The sequence below is a fragment of the Cebidichthys violaceus genome, unplaced genomic scaffold, assembly GCF_023349555.1.
Source record: "Cebidichthys violaceus isolate CVI_PGR_0920_01 unplaced genomic scaffold, fCebVio1.0.p SCAF_20, whole genome shotgun sequence".
NCBI classification, from domain to species: domain Eukaryota; kingdom Metazoa; phylum Chordata; class Actinopteri; order Perciformes; family Stichaeidae; genus Cebidichthys; species Cebidichthys violaceus.
In genome coordinates, this window is record NW_027176373.1 from 2,836,675 (window position 1) to 2,862,687 (window position 26,013).

The window sequence follows — 26,013 nt, forward strand, 5'->3', positions numbered from 1 at the left end:
CTTATTTTTAGCTGTATCCTTTTCCTGGCCGTCAGGCAGCTAATATTGACAAAAGTCAAACTCTGTGAACTTGGCTTTAGGGGCTTTAAAGGTGAAACATAAATGTACAGAAATGATTTCTGGTGTTGTTTTTTTTATGCGTGAGTCCCTCAATCCATCTTTCATTCCTTCACCAGTCATTAAATTCTCTTAAAACCTACTCTAGAAAGGGTTTTATGTAAGAATTACAACCTGAATCTCTATGTGTACCATGTGCTGGGTGTTGGCACTTGTCTCCTCTCATCGAGGCTGTAGGCAGGGCTTACCAAAGTTAGTCTCTAATATCCCTTCAATGTCATTTGGAATTTGGATTAGCGAACGTAAGCGCGCTCTGTGGAGTTAATATGAATAACGTTCCATAATTTCTCTAAATTAAAGCGAATAGTTTCAAACTGCTTCCTCTAGCCTTTATTTGATGTCCCTAGTATTAAAGTTTTCTTGTGAAGCATTGGTCAAAAATGTGTTTTCTTACCCATGTACGGCTTGGTCCCGGCGATGGATGTTGCTTTTAGGTCGTCTTTTACAATGGCTGCGATGTTGAAGTCTGTTAGATGGACGTGTCCTGTAGAACAGAGGGGTTGTATTACCTCAAAGGGACACGGAGCACGCTCACTTGTGTGAACCCCATAAATCCTAAAGTGACACAGAGCTATAAGATCACAGAGCTCTGTTTACGCCATCAATATAAACTGTTTCCTCAAAGCCTTGACGCTTTTTCCCTTTTTCCAAGCACAGCTTTCACAGAGCAGGTATCCCAATATGCTGCCTATATGAGGATGAAAAGAATTTTAATACACAACATAATAGAAATAATGCCTTGTCCTTTATGCATACTTACAATCTTTGCATTGAGGCATCAAATGCAAATTAACTGTGGCTTTATTGATGGAAATAAAACACGCGTGCGTTTATATTATGAGTGTTTAAGCAGCAACCTCAATGATTTCTAAAGTCAAAGTCAAACCATTGACCTGTGTCTCACCATGCTGCAAGATGGCCCAGAGTCTGCGGCATGCCCACTGAGCACACACTAATGAGCTGAATGTGTGTGTGTGTGTGTCATACTGAGCGAGAAAGAGCTCTAGAGTTTTTGCCGCAGAGTGATTGTTCGGATGAATGGAGGTCCTCAATCACCTCACAAACACATACAGTACGTCCACCATGAAACAAACAAACAGCCATACAGTACACAGTTCAAATATATATATATATATATATATATATATATATATATATATATATATATATATATATATATATATATATATATATATATATATTATCTCAACCATAAACTGGTAACAGTGTGAATACAAAGCAGACGCAAGCTGGCCAGCTGTGTTTATTTACTCTGAGCTTTAAAGATAAGAGAAGCGCACATAGAAATCTCTTCTCCTCCTTTATTTTTCTCCCTCTCTTTCCCCCCTCCCTCAATGGTTTCCTTCAATCTCCACTACCACACCTTTTCTGTCTTTCTGCTTTTTATCACCCTCTTCTTCTCTTTTCCTGTTTGCCTCCCATATGATAGCTTTCCTCTGTCCTCTTCATTATTCAGATTTTCATTTTCTTTCCCCTGCATAAATCCATTTCTGTTTTCTGTTTCTTCAGCTCTTTACGTTTTTTTACCCCTCTGTGTCCTTTTACCATTTTGAAATATGCTGAAATATTCCCACATGCCGTATTCTAATCTGCGGTGTATGATTTAAGCTGTGTTGTGATGCACATAAGGGAGATTGGGTGGTGCTTTGCAGGTAGAAAAGGACCATTGTTAATGCAGTCTGATGACTGTGACAGAGGTGCAGCAAAACGTCAGACTATAAGTGGAGCTTGAGTAAGAGCAGAGCTTCTTTCATGTTTTCATATTTAATGATGTCTCCTGTCTCTGTCAAATACAGTACTTATCTCCCTTTTTCCCCCTTTTCTGTCTTCATCTCTCTTAGCTTTGCAGAAGACATATTTAGGACAGGAGTTTTACACGGTAGCCAGCGGGAATAAACGGATAACCATCAGCAAAATGTCGGGCTGCATGGAAAAAAGTATCTAGTAGCAAAATAATATGTAGAAAATGTTAACCAAAGTGTCATTCTGAGATCAGTTCAATCCTCTCTGGTCCAGTTCAGTGTAAGGAGCCAAACAGCCTCTGGTGTCCAATAGCAGAGGCTTTTAGACTCATAGGTTTTGCTCTTGTATAACAATTGTTAGTGTTTCTATAGAAATGATGAGAGTTAAGTGTAGTTTTGGAGTCGAGTTAGTGTCGTGATGTCATAGTCAGAGAGAACTGGCATAGGTCAGAGAGAGATTAAGAGATGAGCTATGACACAGTTTCCAAATCTGCATTATGGAAAATGTACAGTGCATTGCTTTCAGGTAACAGAGCTTTGTCATCACAGTGTGGACTTATTGCTGGGTTCAGTGGATGGATGAGATAGACAGTGGTTCCTGACTGGTGAATCAAAAGTGGATCCCAGAGAGAGAAAAAAAGGGCTTAAGGGCTCAACACTGACTTTTAAAAGTGGTTGCAATGCTGGAAACCAGGCATCAGCTACTGGTTGCCAAAACGTGCCATTTTTAGTCACTTTATATTTTTATTATGAAGAAACTATGCAGCTACATTCATAAGCTTAATGATGGAAATGTGACATAAAAGGATAAAAGCTTTAAATACGGAGAAAGGTTTGTGTTTTATCGGATACTTTAAAGCATTTGAATCTTGAGTGTTATCAGTTCACACTCAGTTCCTGGTAAACAAAATACCAGTAGTGCAGCTGTTGTCATGTTCTTCACTGATCCCTCAAAATGAATCCAGCAAGTCCACTGGTTGCTTCTTCATTTGTTCTCCCCCTTTCTAGTTTTGGTTTTCAGGACGTTTTTGCTGATTCCCAACACAGATCCACTGACCCATCAGCATTCAAGTCTTGGATTGCGGGTCTCTCGAGGGACACCAGCATCAGTTTGTCCATCATGTCTACTCTCAGACCTCCAATCTGTCTTGGTTCTGCTTAGACAACTGAACCCCAACACCTAAAAAGTGGTTGCTGTTATTTTAACACACCAATTTCCATAGTAGAGTGACTAACCTAACTGTTGTAGAGACATAGTGGAAGCTAATCAGCCTTTGTGACATAATATATATATATTTAAATTAGTGAACATAAGAAAGCAGCCTAACTTTAAAATGACTTTGACTGTCTTTCTTTCATTTTCAGCAGTCAGTCTTTTGATGCCTTGTACCTGCTACTCTTGATCTTATTGACATGTTATGCTGGGTATAACTGGGGATATGACTGAATTAACCGCCGTTGCAATGCTTTTCATATTACTATTTTTAAGCCTGAAACAGTTCTTCGTTGCATTTTTTTTCCCCCTTTGAATTTTAAGCTGCACTATTTGTAAATTGGCCACTTCACTCACTCGTGTGTGTGTGTGTGTGTGTGTGTGCGTGTGTGTGTGTGTGTGTGTACTAAATGGAGAGAATACAGGTCAGACTTAAATTTGGTGAAAATAATGCATGCAGTTCAGAGTGGCAGTATTCCCTTAAAATTCATCTCTCTATATATATAATCTCTTGCTCTAAAATCATCAGATTAACTCCCGTTTGTCACCAGTCAAAACTGTTGTTGAAATGTGAGGTGGCTGAACAATGGTTCAGCAGGTTACCTGGTGGCTTAGTTATCTAATGTGTTTCGCTGGGATTACCTCCACAACTGTCGGGTTTGATCCTTAGGTTATGTCATGCTGCTGCATGTCCCTTCTATTTATTTATTTCTCTTTATACTGTCCATACACAAATGACTTCACTAATGGTCCCTATCTGGACGTCTGTTGGTCATTTTAAACACCTCTACACAAACTTTAGATAGAAGCTTTATGTAACATGACTTAAACTACATTGGCCTGTTTCACAAAGCAGGAGTAATGAAGCCACAGCAGAAGTTCGACACTCTCCGGTGCATTGTCAACTCCATATTAGCTTGCAGACTTGTATTGTTCCTATACATTTCCAATATTCATTTACTGACTTTGTTCCTAAAAACTCTTCACTAATATTTCTGATCAAGAACTTTTCCAAAGAGTCCCATGGGTGATGACGTGGCCGACATATGCACCAGAGCTGTGGTTTCCACTCGCAATGTCGCCTCTCTATGTAGTGCCTGCTTATGAAGCATGCGTACGCGCTCACAGTTAATAACCCAGACAACCGGCCCTCTCGGAGCTTCTCCCAGCAATCTGGGGCTATGCCATTTAATAAAGCAACATCGCACGTGCGTGAGTAAATTGTTTTTCTCTCTATGAAGCAGCTCCCAGAGGAACACAGGAGGAACGGGTCGATTCAGGCTTGCAAAAATGACACGGTGTGCAGACGCAAACAGCCTGCTGCCCCACCCCACCCCGTTGTTTTAGACTTAAGTGGAGAGGTAAACTACAGGTCTGCATTGGAAAACAGAGTGTGGGTAGAATGCATGAGCAGGAGAGAGAGAGAGAGAGAGGTGAACGTCGGCTGTCCTGTGGAAATCAGGATTAGGCTGACAAAGCTGCCTTTCTCTTTCGTCTCCATCTTTGTCACTATTCTTCCCATATTTCCTTCTTTCTTTGTCTACTCCAATTTTCTTCCTTTGACAAATCTTTCTCTCCAGAAATGTTTGCTCTGCACTTTCCTCTTTCTTGTTGTATCCTTGTGGCTCTCCCTGTGTGTGTGTGTGTGTGTGTGTGTGTGTGTGTGTGTGTGTGTGTGTGTGTGTGTGTGTGTGTGTGTGTGTGTGTGTGTGTGTGTGTGTGTGTGTGTGTGTGTGTCTCTCTCTCTCTCTGTCATGTGTGTAAACAGCATAGTTCCATCTAAGGAGAATGCTATAATATAGTTAGTTAGTCAATTATTCAAGGACTTAAATATCACGATATTGTATACATTACAATCAGCTAATGAATAAAACTACCACACAACATGATCATGTTCTAACATTTTCGGGAAAGTGTGCAACACTTTCTAGCCGTAAAGACTAGAGGACCTTGGGAGTGTCTCAATTTCTTTAGCTACGTTTGTTGGTAACTGGTTCTGACTGGATTTTGGTGTATGGAGATGAAGACAAAATAGCTGAGAAGAGCTATATACACCTATCTTTTTGACCTTGCGGCATGGACTTATTTAATTAACAGGTCAAATTCTGTGTCCCTCCAAGCAAAGCCAATTAGAGGGTTTCATCGTGCTTCAAACAATTTATTCTTCATTCTTTTGGCCATGTGTTTCTCGAGGATGGATCATAACATGAAGCACTTTAATATTCTTGATTGACATATTGATGAAGGCATTTACAGTCTTTTTACCGCCTTTATTTATAATGGCACCCCTCCCTCTGACATATGCGTGCACGCGCACGCACACACACACACACACACACACACACACACACACACACACACACACACACACACACACACACACACACACACACACACTCTGCTCTCTCTGTCTCTTTAGTCATTGTATGTGTGTGTGTGTCTATTTGTGTCACACTGAAACTGACACTATAGCCTATGAGACTTGATCAATCATTCAGAACAGGCATCATTAATATCACCCCGTCCTCCACAGTCCTATGACATCACTCCGTCTTATTTCAGAGAGAAAGAACACCGTGTTAATGTCACAGTGCTTCAACCAACGCAGTCTGGCATAGTGTGGACAGAAATTCACTTGTGCACTCCTCCTCTATGTTGCACTTGTTAATACAAGGTATTAGATGCTTTTTTTTACTTCATGCTGCAAGGCCTATCTAGGCAGCGACTGTGGAACCTGCCGCTGAGCATTGCTCCTTTTGATGTGTGCAGAAGTGATCCCAGAGGTCTGAGGTACGGTGAAATCCTGAGCCAGAAGCTGTTCAGTCTTACATTTAGGATGCTAAGTCAAGTGAGGTCACCGTGATAAATGTTATTACCATACGTAAATAATTACAAAAATTAAACCAAATCTTATTGTGCTGGACTTTAAATTCCAACTCCTCACCTCCATATGAATAAATACAAATATTCATAAAAAGATAATAATTAGGAAAGGGATCTTACCATATTCATCCAGTAGTATGTTGTCAGGTTTGATGTCTCTGGAAGGGAAAACACAAACAGTACAGTGGAATTATTATGTCTTTTTGTGTAGTGAGTAAAATCAGGAACAGATGCGTGTAATTTCTGTGGAAATATTTAAAATTGTAATTTTCAGTATTGTTTAGAGAACAAGCAGTCGTGGGACTTTCAGAATCTGAATACAGTCTTTAGGCAACAATTGTTACTGTAAATAAAATATGTTAAGTAAGAATATAAAAAGTGTCATTTGTTAAAACACCTTAACAACCTAAAGCTTGTTTATACTTTCGCTTGGCACTTTACTACGAGCTCTGAGCATGCAAAAACGGCAAGTTGCAAACATTTAGAGGTGCATGACCAAACGCACCGGCCATGATTAACGCCATTTTCTACCGCGTGCGCCTCGCCCCGGCTTCATTACGTCCTGTTTAAACTAAGCTTTAGCATTCCTGATATGTATCAATCTTAAACCTAGAAGCCCAGTCTAGTCTTCTATACGTTTTCTCATGATCCAAAACAGATTCTAGAGTATTGAGTATGAGACTACATTGCAATGCCATTTCTGTGGGTATGAAATAATGCAATTATGTTATCAGTTGATCAACCAGCGCGCAAAATGACACTGGAGACCAGGCTTTGCAGCTCATTTAGAGGTAGAATATGTAAAGTTTTAGTTGCCTAAACTTAAGCATGACTTTCCCACAGTGGAGGCAGGTCAGAAAACACATACAGAAGTCCTGTTAGGTACAGTACATTATTAAAATGGGCTTTCCAGTGGTAATCTACAAGATGTAAAAAGTGAAAAAGCAAACGGTGTTTCAGCACCGCACTTCCCACAGTCCACCTGTAAATAAAACCGTGTGGGTGGTAGTCAGATGTCTCATTACTGCTGATGACGCTTGAGTTTCTGTAGGTGGCACTCTCCTCTTTGTCCTGCCAGGGAGGTTACATTGCTCATATCAGTTACCCAGTTCTTCCTCTACCTATTCTACACAAGCCCCTGTTTTCAGCTGCTGAAGTCTCACAACATAACACTTCCTGTGTGTCAGAGTAATACCCAAAACTGCGTGAACAGATCATCAAACGTAAAAAGCTTCCTGGAGATGAATATACAAGTAGGCTGACTCACTATTGTGAGTCATTTCACTTCAGTAAGTGACAAAAATTGACATATAATACACCCAGATACAAATTTTGAAATGGCACTCTGATGCAACACTGTACCAGATGTGTGACGGAAACAGATGGAAATGAGATTGGACAGCAGGTTGAGCTGTGGGAGTAGCTGAGACACCTGAGAAAGGAACAGGTGTAGACTGAGGCTCTTACTGAAGCTTCTGCTCGTTTCTCGTCACTCCCATTTTCTAACCGGTGGTTGTTTTTCTGCACCTATCTTTTTTTTCTTTCGCTCTGACGACACATAAATCTCAATGGCATCCAGAAGGATGCAATGCATACCGTTATACATGGTGACGTTCCGTGCTGCACTCATGGCGGGCTTCGCTGTGCGGAAAGAGGTGTGGGGCCATGTGCAAACTACTGGCTGGTGGAAATATTTAAAGGTCAGGACGGGAAAGACACTTCGATTTGAGCAGCCACAGCATCTGGACTGAGACACATCTGTAGAGCTCTGATTGCAATCGCATTTCAAACCACCTCCGAATGTGATTTAGATCTGATTTGCATAAAACAAATATTCATGTGGGGCTTCGCTGTCCAGAAAATCCATCTGTATACACTTTGGATGTGCCCAAAAAAAAAGATTTGCGCCTTATTCTTTTTACTTCTACCTTATTGGCTACAGTGAATACAGGCTGTATTTTCCTGCTACTGCAATTATTTACTTTCATAGAAATGACAATGATGTGATTTTTTTTTTATTGTTTTAGCCAGGACAATGAGCCATTTGCCAGCTCAGACTTTCTTCTGATGCACTGTACTTTCACTGCACTGCATCTTTGAGTGACGTGTCTCTGTTGTTGTTGTTGTTGTTGTTGTTGTTGACACACATTTGTTGATACATGCTCTCCTCTCTGAATCACCCTTTCTTCTCATGACAGTAATGCACTATGGCTTATAAATTACTCTGCTCTGTATTGGAACCATAGAAAGGGAATTTTTAGAGAGAAGTCATTTTGACAACAGATGTCAGAGCAACACAGACTGCGGATTCCCAAACTGTTACACAGTATCACAAAGGCATGAGTAATATTGCCAATGTCCTTGATGACAGTCAGACACTTCAAAGAACAGTTCAGTGCCCAATGACATCCCTCCTGGCCATTTCTTTTTAATTCAAAGCGAAATTATTCATTTCTTTCTCATCATTTTCACTGATCTGTATCTGTCCTTGACACTTTCTCTCACTTTCATAACATGGTCTGTGCCACTTAGATTAATTCCTAATAACATACGTGCTTGCCTACGTTTTGCCCCCACCACTGGCCATTTACACACAGAAACATAGACTCTCGCACACACAGACAGGCACGCGCATCCACACACACTTAAAAGTATCATGCAGTGTCAGATTCTCAAAATTGCCATCCTCTCCTAAGACGTGTGAGAGTTTTTTTTTTTCATCCGAACAGACTGTTTCTTGATGCATGTGTTAAGCTGCAGACCGAAAAGAGTGGAAGGGCACAGTGTGTTCTCGGCTTCTCTCTGTTCTCTAGTCTCTGGAACGTATCCCCACAGCTCTAAAGATGCTTTGAACTGGAGAGACGATATTCAATATTCAGCGCCCGTATCAAATGTTCCACTTGTACATGATGGTCAAATGCAGCACTCCTTTTGAGAACTACCACACCCTGACAATTAACATCTACATTGCAGAATTAAGACATTTGAGAAGTACCTATTTTTGAGTTTATTACCAGGGTTTGTGAGGTCAATGTTCTACTCTCAAAATGTCACTTGATTTCTAATCAGGCCAGCAGTGGGTTTCAGAATGTTTGTTGGAATAACAAAATACACAATGTAGGTTTTAAGGGAACAGAATGGGCAATAGCTGGGACATTTAGGAGGACATTAATGTGTATTGGTGAATCACAACAGGTTGGAGACTGTAGCACTGTAGCAGACACACATCTTTGTGGCAGACTCATTGTGCATCCTCAGTATTAGACAGCAAGCGTCTCCTCTAATTAAGTCCACTGCCCTGTAGGAGCCCAGTAATATTTAGCATATCAGAGGCCACGCTGACCTGTGTTTTGTGTGGAGGATCGAGTGGTGCGGGCCCAGGTGGGGGTGAGAAAGGTCGACCATGTAACCCTTAATTAGCTGACATTTGCCTCAAAGGATGGCACTAGGGGAGAGAGGGGCATGTGTCGCTGCAAAAAAAAGAAGAAGAAAAGAAGAAAAAGTAAACCTCTTTTTATAGCTAAAGGCCATGCTGCCATTGTGAAGCCACGGGACGTGGAGGGGTTGAGATAACTGACGTTAAAGATGAAGCAAAGCAGCAAGGCTCATTAGGAGGTGGTGCGTGGTAATAGCCAAGCTGCGGATGATGGCCACGACTGATCTTTTCTTCTGACAATGGACATTAAAGAGCAAGCAAATGCTCCCTGATCATTTTCCAAAACTGACATGTTCTGCAGCCATATTAGTTTGTTACGCTAGCTAACATTATTAGTTAAGGGTGCATCAGAAAAAAAAGGAAGAAAATTGACAGGAAAGGAGTGCAAGGCATGCACATTTGCTTCAAATACGTACTGCAGTTCTACAGTGTCAGCTACTTCGCTTTGTCCCATACTCGTAAACTCCTGATGTCTTTGCAAATTATTATTATTTCAAACTCCACACAAAGCTGAGAGTTGATTTTTGAATCTATGTATCTTCGGTCAATAGCTGCATTGCTAATTTTTCTCAGTTAAAAAAAAAGCAAAACAAAACCTACTTAACATTGGGAAAGTGACCGTACAGTCAACTAAAAAAAACTGGATTCAGTGTGGAGCAACACTTTAAAGTAAAATTCTAGTTTATTTTGGCTCTACAGTATAACTTGTTCTAACACTTGCCAAATGGGAACTCGGGCAAAACAACTTATATCAAGGCACGTTGCGCATTTCAGATGATTCATGTCTTTTGTCTCTGTCTGACCGAAAGTAATCACAGAAAGAAGCTGCCTGAAACGGCCGTGATGACTAACTGCATAGCCAGATGCCAATTGCAACCATACAAAATGCAAACTAATGATATGCATTTAAAACAAAAAAAACAAATGAAGGGATAGTCTCAGATCTCCTGAATGTGATCTGTTTTGTAGTGGTTTTGCACTAAAATAGTCAATACTTTAAAAACCTCAGAGACTTATAAGGCCTATTCTAGAAGTCACAATCAATACTCACAGTTTCTCAGTTGCAATCAGTTTAATGATCTATGAACTTAATTCTAATTTCCTTTCATGAAAGCTGACGTAAAAGAATTACCCAGTAATTACCAACTGAAGTCGTTTTGTCAAAAAAAAAAAGTCATAATGAAAAGTAGGTCAGACGGCTCTGTACTGATCATATCTTGGGAAAGAGCAGTGCTATTATTCACATTTCTTTCCTTGACTCAGTAAGAGACTTTTAACTTGTTTTAATGTTTTTCATGCAGTGTGTATTGGATGTAGTCACCTGTGGGTTTTTCGTATTATGTTACTGAACACAATGTTACTGATTTGAATGAAGTTTTTAAATGAACTAATCCTTTGGGATTCAAGATTTATTTCTATAGTAAAGAGAAGACTTGAGAGAGCACAGGTTTAGGACCTGCAAATTTCAGCTGGCAGTGTCGTTCTGTGTTCATTAGTGTGGATAACTGCCATGCACCATCTATTAGTGCTGAGAAACAGATGGGTCTGTTGCAACTCCGGTCACACCTGTGCTGTGTGAAGACAGGACTGCTTGACTAGGTGACCCCCCCCCCCCCCCCCCCAACCATCTGCAAGCGTTTACCAGTTTTAATGGGATTCTTTTAGAGGTAACACAACAGAAAGCTGTACGAGGTTAAAGAGTTACACTGTTGTATCAGATGAAATGTGATGGAAAAATTATTTGGAGAAATACTTGAATTCAGCCTCAAAACTCAGATCGTGCACTGTGTACTCACCAAAATATGAGGTAGCGATTTATGATCATCAGTCATTCTTTGGCCATGTCCACATTACTCTGTTTCCATTTGAAAACACATATGTTTTGCTACGTATACACTGAGCGTCCACACTACGCCGGCGTTTTCGAGCACCGAATGACGGATAAGTTTGAAAACGCCCGGGGTTGCGTATTCGTGTGGACAGTCGAAAACGGATACGTTTGGAAATAATGACGCCCACACCCGCGTTCGCTACTTGATTGGTTCTTAGCAGTCATGACGTGTCCTTCCCTGATTCGCCACACCCATATCACGTGACCGTTTCCCGCAAATCATAAACAACAGCCTTGATTACCGATCGATTACCTGGTAATTTAACATGAACTGATTACAGGTGTTGCTGACCTTGTTGTCTTTACTAGCAGCTGTTGTCCAATTAAATTCTGCATTTCTGCGGAGGAAGCAGCTGTTATTGGAGCGATTAGTGAGTGGCGTGTCCAGCGGTGTTATCAGACCTACGGAGTGGACGTCTGAAGTCACGGTTAGCGGCTTTAGGGAGGGTGATGGACACAAAACGGAGGACTTTCCTGTCCTTATTAATGCTTATTTTGTTCTGCACAAGAGAGAGACGTGTGTTGACCACATTTATGGACCCATAATCTAGTAAATCTATCTGTTTGAGTTTATAGAGGAAGATTTTAGTGAAGATCTTAAGTATGAAACACAACCTTTCATTCTTAAAGACTAATTTATTACTCTGTAGTTTTTTTTTTAACTAAGCAACCAATCTACTTCCTGTTTACATCGGCACCCACCCGCATGCCCAGTGTACGTGAATAGTCCAGTGATATTCGTTTTCAGCTGTTTTAATCTGGACGGAGATCATTTCGAAAACAATGCTGAAACGCCGTGTGGACGGAGATCTTTTTCGTTTTAAAACTCTGTTTTAAAAGTGAATGTAGCCTTTGTCACTGCAGTCAAACATTGTAGAACTTTTAAGTTTTTTTCTTTCTTTATCTCAGAGTAAAAAAAATATATTATGATAATCAAAACTGCTTTCCATAAGAATTGACAGCTGTGAATGAATCACTTGACCAAACAAGTAGAAGAGATGCAGAAAGACAGGGAATGAGATATAAAGTACATAAAATATATGAGGAGAAAAGGTAGGAGGTGATGGACTGAGTAAGTAAGTCTGACAGCTATGCATTTATTGAGTGAGACAGATAAAGAGTAATAGGAATAGGCATACATTGGGAGATAAAGATGGGACAGTGACAATTTGAGACGAAAACTAAATGTGTAGTGCTCTTCTGAATGAATAAATTTAAAAAAATAAGTGGAGAGCCAATGAGACGACTAGGACTGAAAAGAAGTCGAGGGGATATAGAGAGCTAAGGGTGAATTATGAGAAGGAGACAGAGAGCACAAAGAGCAAGTAGCGTAAAAGCAATGAAGTAAGCAGTAGAAAAAGGGAAGAATGTAGTTAAAAAACGTGAGGCGAAAGGCCAGGAGAGCTTAGTGAAAGCGGATCCTCTCGGCTTCGCTCGCGGTTGACTGACCCTACAAGTCATTAGCAGGATCTAATGGCCTCATTACAGCCTTCTATTAGGGGAGAGGGGTAACTGAAGCCTGTACCTGGTCATAGGATACTGCAGTGATACTGGAGCGGGCCAACACACCTGAGAACAGCGGCTTATACACACACACACACACACACACACACACACACACACACACACACACACACACACACACACACACACACACACACACACACAAGTCATGCAACCACGCAATCACACACTACGATCATTGAACGAAAACATAGGCCTACACATGCCCACGGACATATGCTGAATCCAAATAAGAACACACATTCATTCCTGTAAATGCACCAAAGTGAGGTCCAGACAAATTCCCATGGGGAATGAGGACCAAACTTTCTGCTCTACTAAGTGATAAATGAATGCTACATTTCAGAGCAAGGTGTCTCCCTGACTCCAGCCTCCATCTCAGCTTGTTTAAAAAAAACCAAGCATTTTGGCGCTGGAGTGAAGTTCTTATCATGAGCGTGGATTTTTTAGAAGCGGAAATTACATTGTTCCAACACTAAAGCTTATCAGTGCAGTAATTATACAAAAATATAAAAGATTCATATATTCTGAAATCTCAATGTATAACACATGTTGAGAGCCATTGAGAGGCAATCAAAATTCTCCCAATCTCAGATCTTGTAGTCATTATGCAGAATAATTATTAATGTTATTCCTCTTCTTCCTGTGGAAATTTGCTTCCAGTGCTTACGTTACCTATACCTAAATATATATGCTAAATAATGTTTCAGCTATCTTTATCATAGCAGACAGAGGCTTTGCATGTTTAAAATTAACATTACCAACACCAGGTTTTGTGACAAAAGTAGCAGTTGTCTGTTATTTGAGTTTTAACTGTCTCTATGTTGACCTTAATTTGTTTAAAGTTAAACTGTAACTTACAGACATTACTCACAAGTAGGCTATATAGCAGGTTAATTAAGATTACATTTAAAGTAAATTTCAGACTGGGTCTAAGAACCACACCTACTGTACATTTTCAGTGCTGAGTAAGTAAAAAAAGAATCTGTCAATTATATTAAAAGTATAAGATAAAAGTTCTTTATATGTAACAGAATGAAATGTCACATAATATATTTAATTTGATAAAATTGTCTTTATGGTTTAAGTTGATCCAGTTTCAAACTTTTCTGAGGTACAGTCTGAAACTTTGAACAAAGCATATGAACAACCTCTGGAGGCCATTACAGTGCAAATGTAATGAGGATTGGCATAAATGTCCTCACTTTGCAAAATGTCCTCACTTCGAAGGTTATAAACGGGTGCTGGTCCTCACAACGATAGTGTACAAACATCCACACACATATCTGTGAGGTGAGTACTCAGATTTTGTCTAATCAAGCAGCTGCATTATTTAAATTAGTAGGGTTGCTACTATTATTTTAACAATTAATCTGCAGAGTATTTTCCCAATTAATTGAACAATTGTTAGAATTGTAGTGGCGAAAATACAGAGACATTGTTGAGAATACGTTCTAGCATATTAACACAGTGTACTTATTGGGCAGGTATGTGAGGTTGTCTTGGAGCAAGTGCAGTGCTCTTTATATCAGAGTGCAGTTATAGATAGTCTGATGAGTTACAGTCACTCATGTCAGGGTGGCCACAGTACATCTTCAGTCAAAATGTGAGAGAAGAGAAGTGCACTCTCAGTCTGATACTTTGTTGAAGGCTGTGATTTGCAGCTCGCAAGTGTGATATATGAAACTCAGAAAGACACTCGCTTGTTTGTGAGCCTTCATTTCAGAAATTCGACCACATGTATCAAATGTAAAAACAAAAATAGTAACAAATCCAAGGTTTCTTCCCACATGTTTAGTCTGACCAATGGTAAACAAAAAATGGTTTGCTATCAAAGAAGAAAACCAGCAAATCGTCATGAAGGCATTTCTGCTCATAGAATAAAAAAAAACAGTTGTAGATAATAGAGACTATTCGATTAATTGACAAATTGTTTTATCTCTACTCAATTGTTTTCTAATGACACATTTCAACTGTTCCAGAAGTACTGTGATGTGATAGCCCTAGCTACATGATGTCTGGTGTTTCTGGCTTTGGGCCAAATGACAAATGAACAAATAATTCTCAGCCATATTGAAATCTTTAACTAAGTGGATACCCACTTTATTCCATTAAAAAAAAAATAATCCATCGCTGCTACAGTGAAATTGGTGTTACTGGTTTCCTGAGCATAGATTGCAGGCAGTTTAATCAGAGGCTCTTTCATGGCTTTGCTGCTTTAGTAACTCTCTTCTCCACTCCAGAATAAAAGCAGAGAGCTGTTTGAGATTGCGCCTCTCCCTCTCTGTCACAAAGGAGGAGCTCTGGAAGCCCCAGAAAGCCCACGGCTCAGCTACATCACACGCGCTCAAAACCAGCAATACACACACACATAAACACACACGAACACAGTAATACACAGTTTGTGCACAGAAACTCACAAATACACACAGTGTCAAAATCCCTCAGTTCTAAGTACCCACGCCCACCAGCCACTGAGGAGCGAGTCAGACAGCCGCTGCCTTTGAACGTGAATTGAAAGCCCAATAGACCCACAGAGGCTAACAACCCCAACCCAGCAAACTGCTGCGTCTCTCGCTCACCCTTTCTTATTGCAGCTCTGACAGGTGGGAGACCGGCACAGGTGTACATGCGTGTGTGTCTGTCGCCGTGTTTACTCACATGGGTAAACACTGTGTGTGTGTGTGTGTGTGTGTGTGTGTGTGTGTGTGTGTGTGTGTGTGTGTGTGTGTGTGTGTGTGTGTGTGTGTGTGTGTGTGTGTGTGAGAAAGGCAACTGTGAAGCTGGGAGATGTTCATTCCTTATTCATTCACAGATACTGAGTGCGTCTGTTTGACGAAAGTCGGGTTTGACAAGTCCCCGGTGTAATTTGGAGCTGATTTTTGGGAGACAGAGAGTGCAGAGCAGACACTGAAAGCAGCCAGTCGGCACTAAAAAGCCAAGGCCAAAAACTCACATCACAATTACCAGTGATGAATAATTCACTCAGGGAATGTTACAAAACATATCATCTCTCTTCACAATCTTTGACTCTGTATCTCTGCCTGTAGTTCCTCCTGTCTGTCTGCATGTCTGCCATTCTGACTACTTAGATACATTGCTCTCTGCTAAAATCATTCTCCTTCTTTTACCTGCAGGCAGACACGTGAGTTAGATACACAAGCAGGCAATTAATGATCCTTTTGGAGCACACTAGCTAGTAAACAATCTATTATGTTCACAGCGCAAACCTCCTCCCATCGGCTAATCTGCTGTTGTGAGCTGAGTTGAGCTCAGGGAGATTTCCGACAATGATAATGCTCAATTGACCATTTTGTGGTAGAAATCAGAGCGCTGGCACCAGCTGGCACCTTAATCTGCATTTATGAAATATGAGTGCATAATTTCTCCCCACCCTACCTCTTGGTTCTTCTTTTTCTTCTTCTGCCGGGAAATAAAACATTAACACACCCCATGAATAAAGAATACTTCACTTGAAGACATGACAAATGCTCGCCATTGCGAGTAGTTGATGGAGAGTATGAGTAATGACTTAGCCTGCCTCCATGCAATCTCCATTTTAAGAACCATCCATAAGAAGACTCACTGTGACTGTTTTGATATTCTTTCACCTTCAATTAACCAGATGGGTGAATTAAGACCATATTCCCTTTCGGCAGCTTGGCAAAAGGCCTCTAGAGAAGAAGGGGATGAAGGAGCAATTTAGATTATTTTAGGCGAGCTATCCTTTGCCACTCCCTCAGAGAAATAGAAAGATCGGGCACAACCGAGACTAAGAAATGAGGCTGAGGGAGAGAAGAGGAAGGAAAAGAAAATAGTTCAGTAGGTGAATAAAACAATGGGGAGTGATAATGAAAGAGATTATGAGGGAAAGCCACGTGAGTATGTGAGTGTGTGTGTGAGTGAGTGAGTGAGTGAGTGAGATGGGGTAAGGAGATCATAGCTTGCAAAAGAGAATCCTCCTTGGATGAAATAGGCTTGTGGCTGGAACAGCTGGGTCTCAGTATGTTTCAGGAAACTGAGTAAATAGATTGGACAGTTTCCATTGAAAGACCAAAACCAACAATGTATGTCTCACAATTCTTCCCAACTTCCAGTGGCCCTCAGCCCCAAGCCCATTTGTTCCAGCTGAAGATGAAAATCTTTAAAAATGTGTCACAAAGTACATAGTCTTTTATTTACCACCAAGTGCCTAGTGGACTCAGATGGACACTGTTGTTTTTAGTTTACTCAAACAAGAGTAAATGGTGCATTTTTTGGGGACTGTTTTCAGCCATATAGGCTACATGTTTGGCACTCTAGTATGTATTTACAGCAGCACGACGGTGCATGTGGCATTGAGTCGAAATAAACTACAATGCCATGTTCATGGTCATGAAAGAACCTAGGGCAAAGATGCATTTTGTAATAGTTTGGGACAACAATTAGGATCTGAGGCACAGAGAAATAAACTACTTGACATCAGACTTTCGATACACTTATTATAGGTTTAAGTCTTTTCATTTAATTTGTTGACAATCAGAAAAATGTAGAATAAGTCAAAGTCACACTAGCCACCTATTAGCATGTTATGAAAACTAAATGTTCATTGTTGAAATGATCGCTTTTCCCCTTTGAACGATTACCATAAAGAAATACCCGGTATTCTCTATAAAATAATTAATAAAAAAACACACTTTGCAATAGCAAGTATCTCGTAAAAGAGTATTCAAACAAGTGTACGGCTACACCAGTGTGTGTGTGTGTGTGTATTTTACATGGTTCACTGTGAGACTCACTTAATGGACCTTCAATGTAAACTGAGGTCTGTCTGCAGGATCTCTATCCATCTCTGTTAGTTTGATAGGAGCGATTAGCTCCTTAACTACTTTAGTGGGCAGTGTGTTGCCAGTGAGAAATATTGACTTGTTAAGAGCGTCTGCTGACTGTCAACATGCAAGTCTTTCCATTATGAGGAATCCAGGAAGCAACAAAATACACCAGAGGATTCAGCCTCAGATTATTGTTGTTGATGTCAAAGAGGCTGTGGTGAGGTGCACGCACACACACACACACACACACACACACACACACACACACACACACACAAAAATATGCCTTCCTGTGTCACACACTTGCCATTTATCTTTCCACTTGTTTGGAAAGACTCATGAAGTCTCTGAAGATGTCATCTAATTGAGACTCGTTCTGTGTCAATAATTGAAATCCCTCAGAGAGTTTAGGGTTAAAAACATTGACACACCAACCCTGAATAAGCTAAACCAGATATATGACACCCCTGCTGAGGTTGATCATGTTCTGAGAATGGAGTCTCAAAATACAAATATGCACTCTAAAATATATTCAACCATCACAGAACAATTATTTAGACAAAAAAAAAGGACCGTAGCATGACGGATAACGTGAGTGTAATGTGATGAATTTGTATTTGAAATGTATAAAAAAAATCATACATTTTCAACTTTAACACTTCGAGTGAAGTTTTCTTTATTTTTGATTTAATCATGATGAAAATATTAATTTAAAGCACAATAAAGCATTATTGCAACAATGTTCTTAGTTTTGACCACCATTTCAAGTGGTTGATAATAACATTTTATTTAAGGGTGAGTAATATAAAACTTCTAAAATACTCCCTACTTTGTAGGCTTCAAGTAAAATCAATTCCCCCTTGATAATAAATCGAAATTAATTTAACTTCCACCATGCATCATACTTTATGCTCTGAGGCTCCTGCGTGTCCCATGATGACGCTGCTGTTTTGATTTTCCATACAGGCTCTATCAAGATGAGGTGAACTGCTGTTGTTAAGGTCATTGCTGCTCTGTGCCTACTCCCCCGAGATTGTTAATTTGCCATACAGTGGCATACAGTTCAAGAGCTCATTATTGAAAATAATTGGCAATATTAAACACAAAGATGTCTGTTGTTGTCACTGCATACGTTCATGTTATTATGGATCCCAGACAGGACTCCATCTTAGATCTATAATCTGTGCTTGACTACACCAAACCCATATTCAAACTTAGCTATTTCTAAAGTAATATAACTTTAATTCAAATTAATTCATTTAAATGTGTTTGTTTTAAACATCTTTTTGTTATACTGCCTAGAACCCAGGTGGGATCCATAGACTGTTTTTGGCAATGGTTTCCCCAAATAGTTGATAAAGGTATCCCATGAGGATCAATATTAGGCCCACTGCTATTAACTTTGCACATAAATAATAAATATATTTTCCAACTGAGCACTGCCATGTTAGTTTGTATGCTGACAATACCATCATCTTCTCTATACCTAAAACAAGCCCTCCAAATTGCAGTCTGCTTTTGATGACTCTTCTATTAATTTTAAGCTTGTTTTAAACAATATAAAACAACACGTTTGTACTTCATAATAACACAACCTTTAAAACCAATGGGCCTCATTTAACAATACCTTCCTCTTAAGTTTTTTCTTTAATTTGTTTTTGAGAAAGTTCCGAAGAAAAGTCTACGTCAGATTCATGACGTGTGATTGGGGATCGAAATAGAGAAGAAATTGACAGTAAAGTAGACAAGTGGTGGTAAATGTACAGTGTAGGTTCAGTTTTTCCATGAATTAACAGTAGAGCAAATATAATTGTTGTGTATAATTTTATAAATGTAATTATAGAAATGTACAAGCACAAGTACCGTGCAAGCCTGAGTCAAGAAGTATTCAAATTAAAGTTAGAGACACTCTTGGAGGGACTTTAAAGTTCCACTTACTGACATTATTAATTAGGTTTGTAATCTTTGTGTGACTGATTTGTCTTGTGAATAAAGCGTAGCTGAACTAATGGACATCTAACCATTTATATTGAACCAAATCACTACAACTACTACAAGCATATTCTGTCATAGTCATGATCAAACTTGCAATAATATAATTACCATATCATACCATCATAGTGCCATGTTATCATCGTTACTCCCCTGATTATCATCAAAATCATCAAAGACCAACGGAAGAAGAACGTGCACGCTCTGCATTTACACACATGTACACAGGTGCATACACGTACACACAAACTCATTCTGAAGGCGTTAAGTGCATTCACTTGCCACACCTAAGTCAACACGTCCACATCTCAGGGAGGAAAATATATTCAATTTCCACGGAGATGAGCTGTGAGTTACTTTCAGCTCCTCTTCCTATTTGAAGCTAATGAATGCAGATTGAAGAGATGTTGATTCCGTCAAAACAAACGCCCCCAACACCTGCACATCAAGTCTGTCCTCTACAGCACTAAAATAGAAAACACAATTTAAATATTCATATCCCTCAGTGGACTCGATGAATACGCAAATAAATAATCCGTCCCATTTATTTCTCTTTCCTTTTTCGGTATTAAAAGCACAGACAAGAGCAAGTGGTCTGCTTTACGTTAATTGGTCTAATTTGTTATGTGGTGTTCTCTGTTCAAGGGATGTTTCCTATTAGTCATGATCTGAGAAGGCCTCTCTTTCTATATTTACCTGGCTGCTCAGTCACCACAGGGGAGGAATAAGTCAAAGCAGTGAATGGAATACTGACTTCACATTGCCTCAGATATTGGAGCAAAGCGTTACTCATGCGCTACGCAGGTCGCCCATGCTGAAAATGTATACATTTACAGTACTGTAGGAGTCATTACAAAGCACAAAGTTATCATGTTGTGCTTTGGTAGCCTGCAGTAGTTTGAGTATTGTATCTTACGTCCTTCCACAAGCGATGGTCATTTAAGTTTTTGTAATTTCGCCAAGATTCTACTTTTTAATAACATTAGCAACTTTTTTGTTTTGAGCGTATCAAAAAAAAAAAAATCAATGCATTTAATTAGTTTTTTCTATGGTATACGCTTCTGGGGTCTCATTTATAAAACTCTGCAGAGAATCCACTTGAAATGTTTGCATATGTACAAATGAGGAAATATACATACTCAAAAAAAGAACAGATGAGACGATAGACACAAATCCTGGACTCCGGTGTAAAAATCCTGTGCTTTGCGCAACCGCACACGCTGACAACCTTCGTTTGACTTGTATGTAACGCAACAATGACTCACTTGCCGGATTGGACCAAAAAAACCCAGCAGCAAATGTGTTTCCTACAGAATGTATTTGGCATAGTAAATGAGAAAATATCTAGTGTGAGACAGGCTTGCTCTATTTGTGTATTTTATCTGCATTGTCCCTATATGAGAGGCATTATTTGTTACCTGATACCAGTATGGGAAAGAGGGACATATTTTGGCAGCATCATTGGCTGTAATAGGATATCCCAAGCTCTTTGAGTCACTTCAACAACTTAAAATAATAACATTGGGCAGTAGCCATGTCTTTCTTGGCCATGTGAGTCGGTGGCTCTGCCATAGCAGCAGATATGCCTAAAAAGCACTTAACCTGCATTGTACAAATTAATTTAAGTCTTGATGCAGCAGTGGGGACATTTTGGGATGGCCATATAGTCTGCAGCTCAGGGTAAACTGTTGTGTCAGGTGTGACCTCCATGTCAACACAGCTTGACCTTTCTGCACAGTGGTGGAGCAGTCATATTAGAATATAATATGGAAGTGGACAGCCAAGGAAAAAAGAACACCGGGGTAGATAATACTCAACTCTTGGTGGTGAAAAACAAGGTAGAGAGACAGAAGGGGGACACGTACTGTAGCAGGAGGAGAAACAATGGGGCAACCAGTCTCATGTTGTTTGCATATAACCCTTCTCTGCATTATTAAAGGTTGTTAATCAAACTACACAAAAAAGGATTCAGAGGAAGGAAATTAAGAGACAACTTCTCACCTGTGTATAATGCGCTTGGTACAGAGGTATCCCAGCGCCAGGGCCAGTTCACAGATGTAGAGTTTGACGGTGCTCTCTGAGAAGTGGACATTCTGCTGGAGGTGATAGCGCAGGTCTCCTCCTAAGAGCAAGTCCACCACCATAAACATGTCCTCCTCATCCTGGAAGGAATACCTGCAGAGGAAGGCAGGCTGTCAGGAGTGTATAGTGACGAGGCCAGGTAGTGGCAAAAACATGGGGTGGAGACGAAGGAGATTTGGAGAAAAAAGATTGAAGTGGGTAGATGCTTACCAGGGAGGTTAGAAGGAAGAGAGAGACATGCAATCAGAGGGGGCGGAAGGAATCAGAAATTGAGGTGAAAAAAATAGTGGTGACAGAAAGCAGAGCAGCAGAGAGGGAGGTTTGAAGAGAAGGTAAATATGGAGATGTCAAAGTTACAGGAAAAGAGAGGAGAAGGGAAATAAGGATGGAGGTTTAAGAGGCGGAAGATGGTGGAACATAATACCATAAACCAGTGTATAAGAAGGGTTCCCAAAAGATGATAATAACACAAAACACATTTCATTTTTAGATGGGGGAACACATGCTGGAAGCCTAACTGAGCAGAAGGTTGACTTTTTGCATAGCTGCAATGTTGAAGATGTAACAATTATACCCGTCAGCAAGAAAAGAAAATGTCAAGTGCAAATTGAACTCATGTTAGCCTTGTGCTCCTCAGGCAAATCAACCTTTATAAGAGTACAAAAGGTTCGACAAGAAAAAAAGGTTCAACAAATTCACCCATCAGTGTTTCAACCCCATGATCTCTGACAAAACAGCCTCAGGAGCCACCCGGTGTCTCTGAGGGTAGATGCTGCTCTATACTGTATGACTAACAGTACAACAAGCCGAAGAAAAACACTCATCATATAATACTTATCGCAGGGGGAGGGGGAGCACCTATATGTTGGCTAAGTCATGCCGGGGGATATGTTCATTATCCTGTCTTCAAGGCTAGCGGGCTAAGAAACTATTTTAATATGTTGTACACAAGTGGCTATGATAGTTGGGAGATAGGAGAGACGGGTAACAAAGTGTTCCTATTTGAACACATTTTAGACATCTTAAAAACACAAATTTGACAGGATGTAGACTGTGTAGACTATTTGAAAATGTTCCTTTTATTCGTCCCTGTCCTTTTTTAATCCTTACGATTTAATGTTTTTATTGTCAGTGTTCAGGTCTGCTGAGACATCTTTAAATCTTTAAAGTCAGGTTTTTTTTATTTTTTTTATTACCAGTAATATTATTGACATTCTTTTTAATAAAAATGGATTTCACCAATGCAAATTATGAAGGAAAGAAGGACACAACTGTATTCTAAAAATATTTCACGTTGCTTACTAAAGAGCCGCGTACATGTAGTTAAAAATACATTGAGGACTATAACATCATCAAAGTTGCATCCTGTTTTTGTTGCTTTCTGCTTTCTGTAGCAAAAATAAAATGGGAATAGTTGACACAGAGAAAACATAATCTCTGTTGTGATTACATTAGTGATCAGCAAACAGATTATCCTGGCTTTTTTCTTTTTTTACAGTGATGTGCACAGTGTTATTGAGAATTTGTTCCTCTTCAATTCCATCAACATTGGCGGTATGAAAATCTCATAGCTCATTTATTCTGCATCCAGTCAGCAACATTGTCCGCTCAGATGGCTTCCTGCACTGCTTCTATCTCTGTTTAGGGTTAACATGTTTTTCGTCAGACTGGTGAGTGTCTTGCCATTTTAGTAAAGTGGGCCATTACATATATTACATATTCTTTATGTCAGTGTGTGGTGTAAAGATTTGGCAGGGAAAACTGAACTGTCTGCTCAGATGACTTAGTTTTACTGCTCACTGTACGTAGAATTTGCTTGCATATGCTTCAGCCAGTCACAATCTTTTTACGGTGCGGGGGATGTTCTGGGTGGTAATGCTACTTGTGGTCGCCCATCTATCATCCATCCATCAAGTACTGTCATGCACAGCAAGCCTTTATCAGCATGCGGTCCACTGCATTGCCATTTGAGAAGCTGTTGCACAAATCATCATTGATTTTTACATGCTGAGTGAGGCCACGGTTGGTGTTTTTTTTCTCTCCTCTCTAAACGTCGCGCTAATTAGTTTCTCTGCCACAAGAAACGAATTCATGCAACAAAAACATAAAAAAAAATTGCATCAGCCAACATTTTCCTGGCTCGCCTAAAGCGTTGCTGTGTGCAACGCAGCGTCCTACATCTGCAAGTTCAGATCTTCCACAAAATACTATACTACCGCCCTCCGTCCTTCAACATGTTCCTGATCTGCAATGAATAGGCTGCAATTTCACTTTTGAGAGATTGCATTTTTTCCCCCTGGAGTCCACTGGGGTTTCTTCTGGCAGACGATTCTCTGTAAGGACCATCATCTTTGCTTAAACTCAGTGTTCAATGACCGGGTGTAGTTTTTTGCCACGTTGGTGAACTCCCCTCCTCGGGGCCCTTCTCCAATGAACTGGAGGTGGCGCTTTTCTGCACAGGGTGAATGGGGATTGATTGAGCTGACTCAAAACTGTCTGCTAAGGCTCAGATAATGCTGAGACCACTCGACATCTGATTGCCAATGGCCTCAGAGTGTGGAAAGACTATCTGTAGATACTCGTCCTGAAGATACACACACATTTGGCAAAGTCACAAAGAGGTGCATGAAGAGGTACAGTACAGTCCAAGTTTCAGTTAAAACATGCATTCAATATTGTGATGTTTTTATTATTAACTAAACTGGCAAAAATCAACACACCATCTTGAACACACAGATGCACAATCAACCAATAGTTCTCCACTGATGAATATTCGTTTTAGGGGGAAAAAAGAGAAATGAGAAGAGGCCAGCCCTCCCCACTTAAAGTGTCTAATACAGTGCAGCTGAATGGATGGGACCAGCTGCAATGCTATCAATCACTCAGACAAGCAGAAATGACTTAGCCACGCCTTTGGACACCAAGGTTCCCCAAAGTTTTTGGCAAAGTTTATATGTGTATGTGTGTGTGAGAGACAGCATAATGGGATGAATTTAAATGGTGTTCCGAGTATATTTACAGTACAACGCTAAAGATCGTTGAATCAGAACGTGTTATATGTTCTCAGATATTACACCATACGGAGAGACACGTATGGGGGAATTCATACAAAACTCATACAAACCTTTTTGGGCATTTCTGTTTTCAATATATTCACAGTTATTTTAAAGGGGACATACTATGGTCATCTTCAGGTTCATGCTTCTATTTTGGGTTCTACTAGAACATAAAATGTTTAAATACACATGATTTCTTTCTCATACTGTGTCTAAATATCACCATCAGATCGCCGTCTTTAGTGCCTCGTTTTAGTGCCTATCTCTTTAAACCCAGTCTTCTCTGATTGGCTTGCAAGAAAGAATATGATACACCTTTGCAAAGGTAGTTCCCCAAGCCGTGTGTGAGATTTAGGGAACGGTATATTCTAATGAGCCTCCATGTGACATAGGAAAGGGAGCCAAATCTGAGTGGCTTGGTGAATCGCTTTTCCTGATCTAGACTAGGTCTAGCTTAAGAGAGCAGCACTCATATAAAGCCACATTTTCTCTATTTGTTCAAATACCGTAAAACGGTAAAATCCTGTCAATCATCACAAAACAAGATGGCTAGAGACTGATAAATAAGGGGACAAAATTTCATGAAAGCAACATATTCTAAGAAGAGGAGACCTCCATGGGGAGTCTGTGAAGACTTGAATCAAAGTTCCAGCTGTTGACATTAGATGTAAGGGAGAGATAACTGAAGCAACTGAGTTGATCAATGTGTGTGCATTTGAAAGAGAGAGGGCATGTTGGAAATGACACTTGAGTCTGGCACACAGAGGAGGCACAGATCAAGCAGGCGTCGTATTAACATCACATTCTCTTAAATATCAAAGCAATGCTTCACTTTGATACAGTATTTGTAGTTTTTTGCCAACACAGCTCTGACTGAGCTCATAGATAGTCAAAACATTGCCTCTTGATTACCTCTGCTCTGCTTCTGTGTAATGCTGGAATTTCTCTAAGACTTCCAGGACACTTGTTATTATTTTGAAGCTTTCACTTTAGGATGGGAATAACTTTTACTGTACAGTAAAATGCTTGCCATTAGAGAGAATATACTAAAATATTAAGAAAATAAACATTAGGGCAGTAGTGTGAGATGCAGCATGCAAAAATATGTACAAAATATTTTTTTTAAATGCAAAGCTGAATGTTTGTGAAATATTTATGACGGTTATTTGAAGCTCGGGCTCACAACTGTAAACCAAGATCAGCTTCTCAGTGGTAAAGCTGTGTGTGTTTGCTGGGTGGACTCCA

At 40.0% G+C, this 26,013-nt stretch overlaps 1 protein-coding gene across 1 annotated transcript in view; it reads right to left on the reverse strand.

Annotated features, from left to right (window-relative positions):
• Positions 1–26,013, reverse strand: part of stk32a (serine/threonine kinase 32A) — a 63,310-nt gene that overhangs the window by 17,037 nt on the left and 20,260 nt on the right. The window contains exons 5-7 of the mRNA XM_068715683.1: positions 21,632–21,805; positions 6,097–6,134; positions 512–601 (exon numbers count right to left, since the gene is read on the reverse strand). Of these exons, the coding sequence (XP_068571784.1) occupies positions 512–601; positions 6,097–6,134; positions 21,632–21,805 (302 nt within the window). The remainder of the gene's footprint in view (positions 1–511; positions 602–6,096; positions 6,135–21,631; positions 21,806–26,013) is intronic.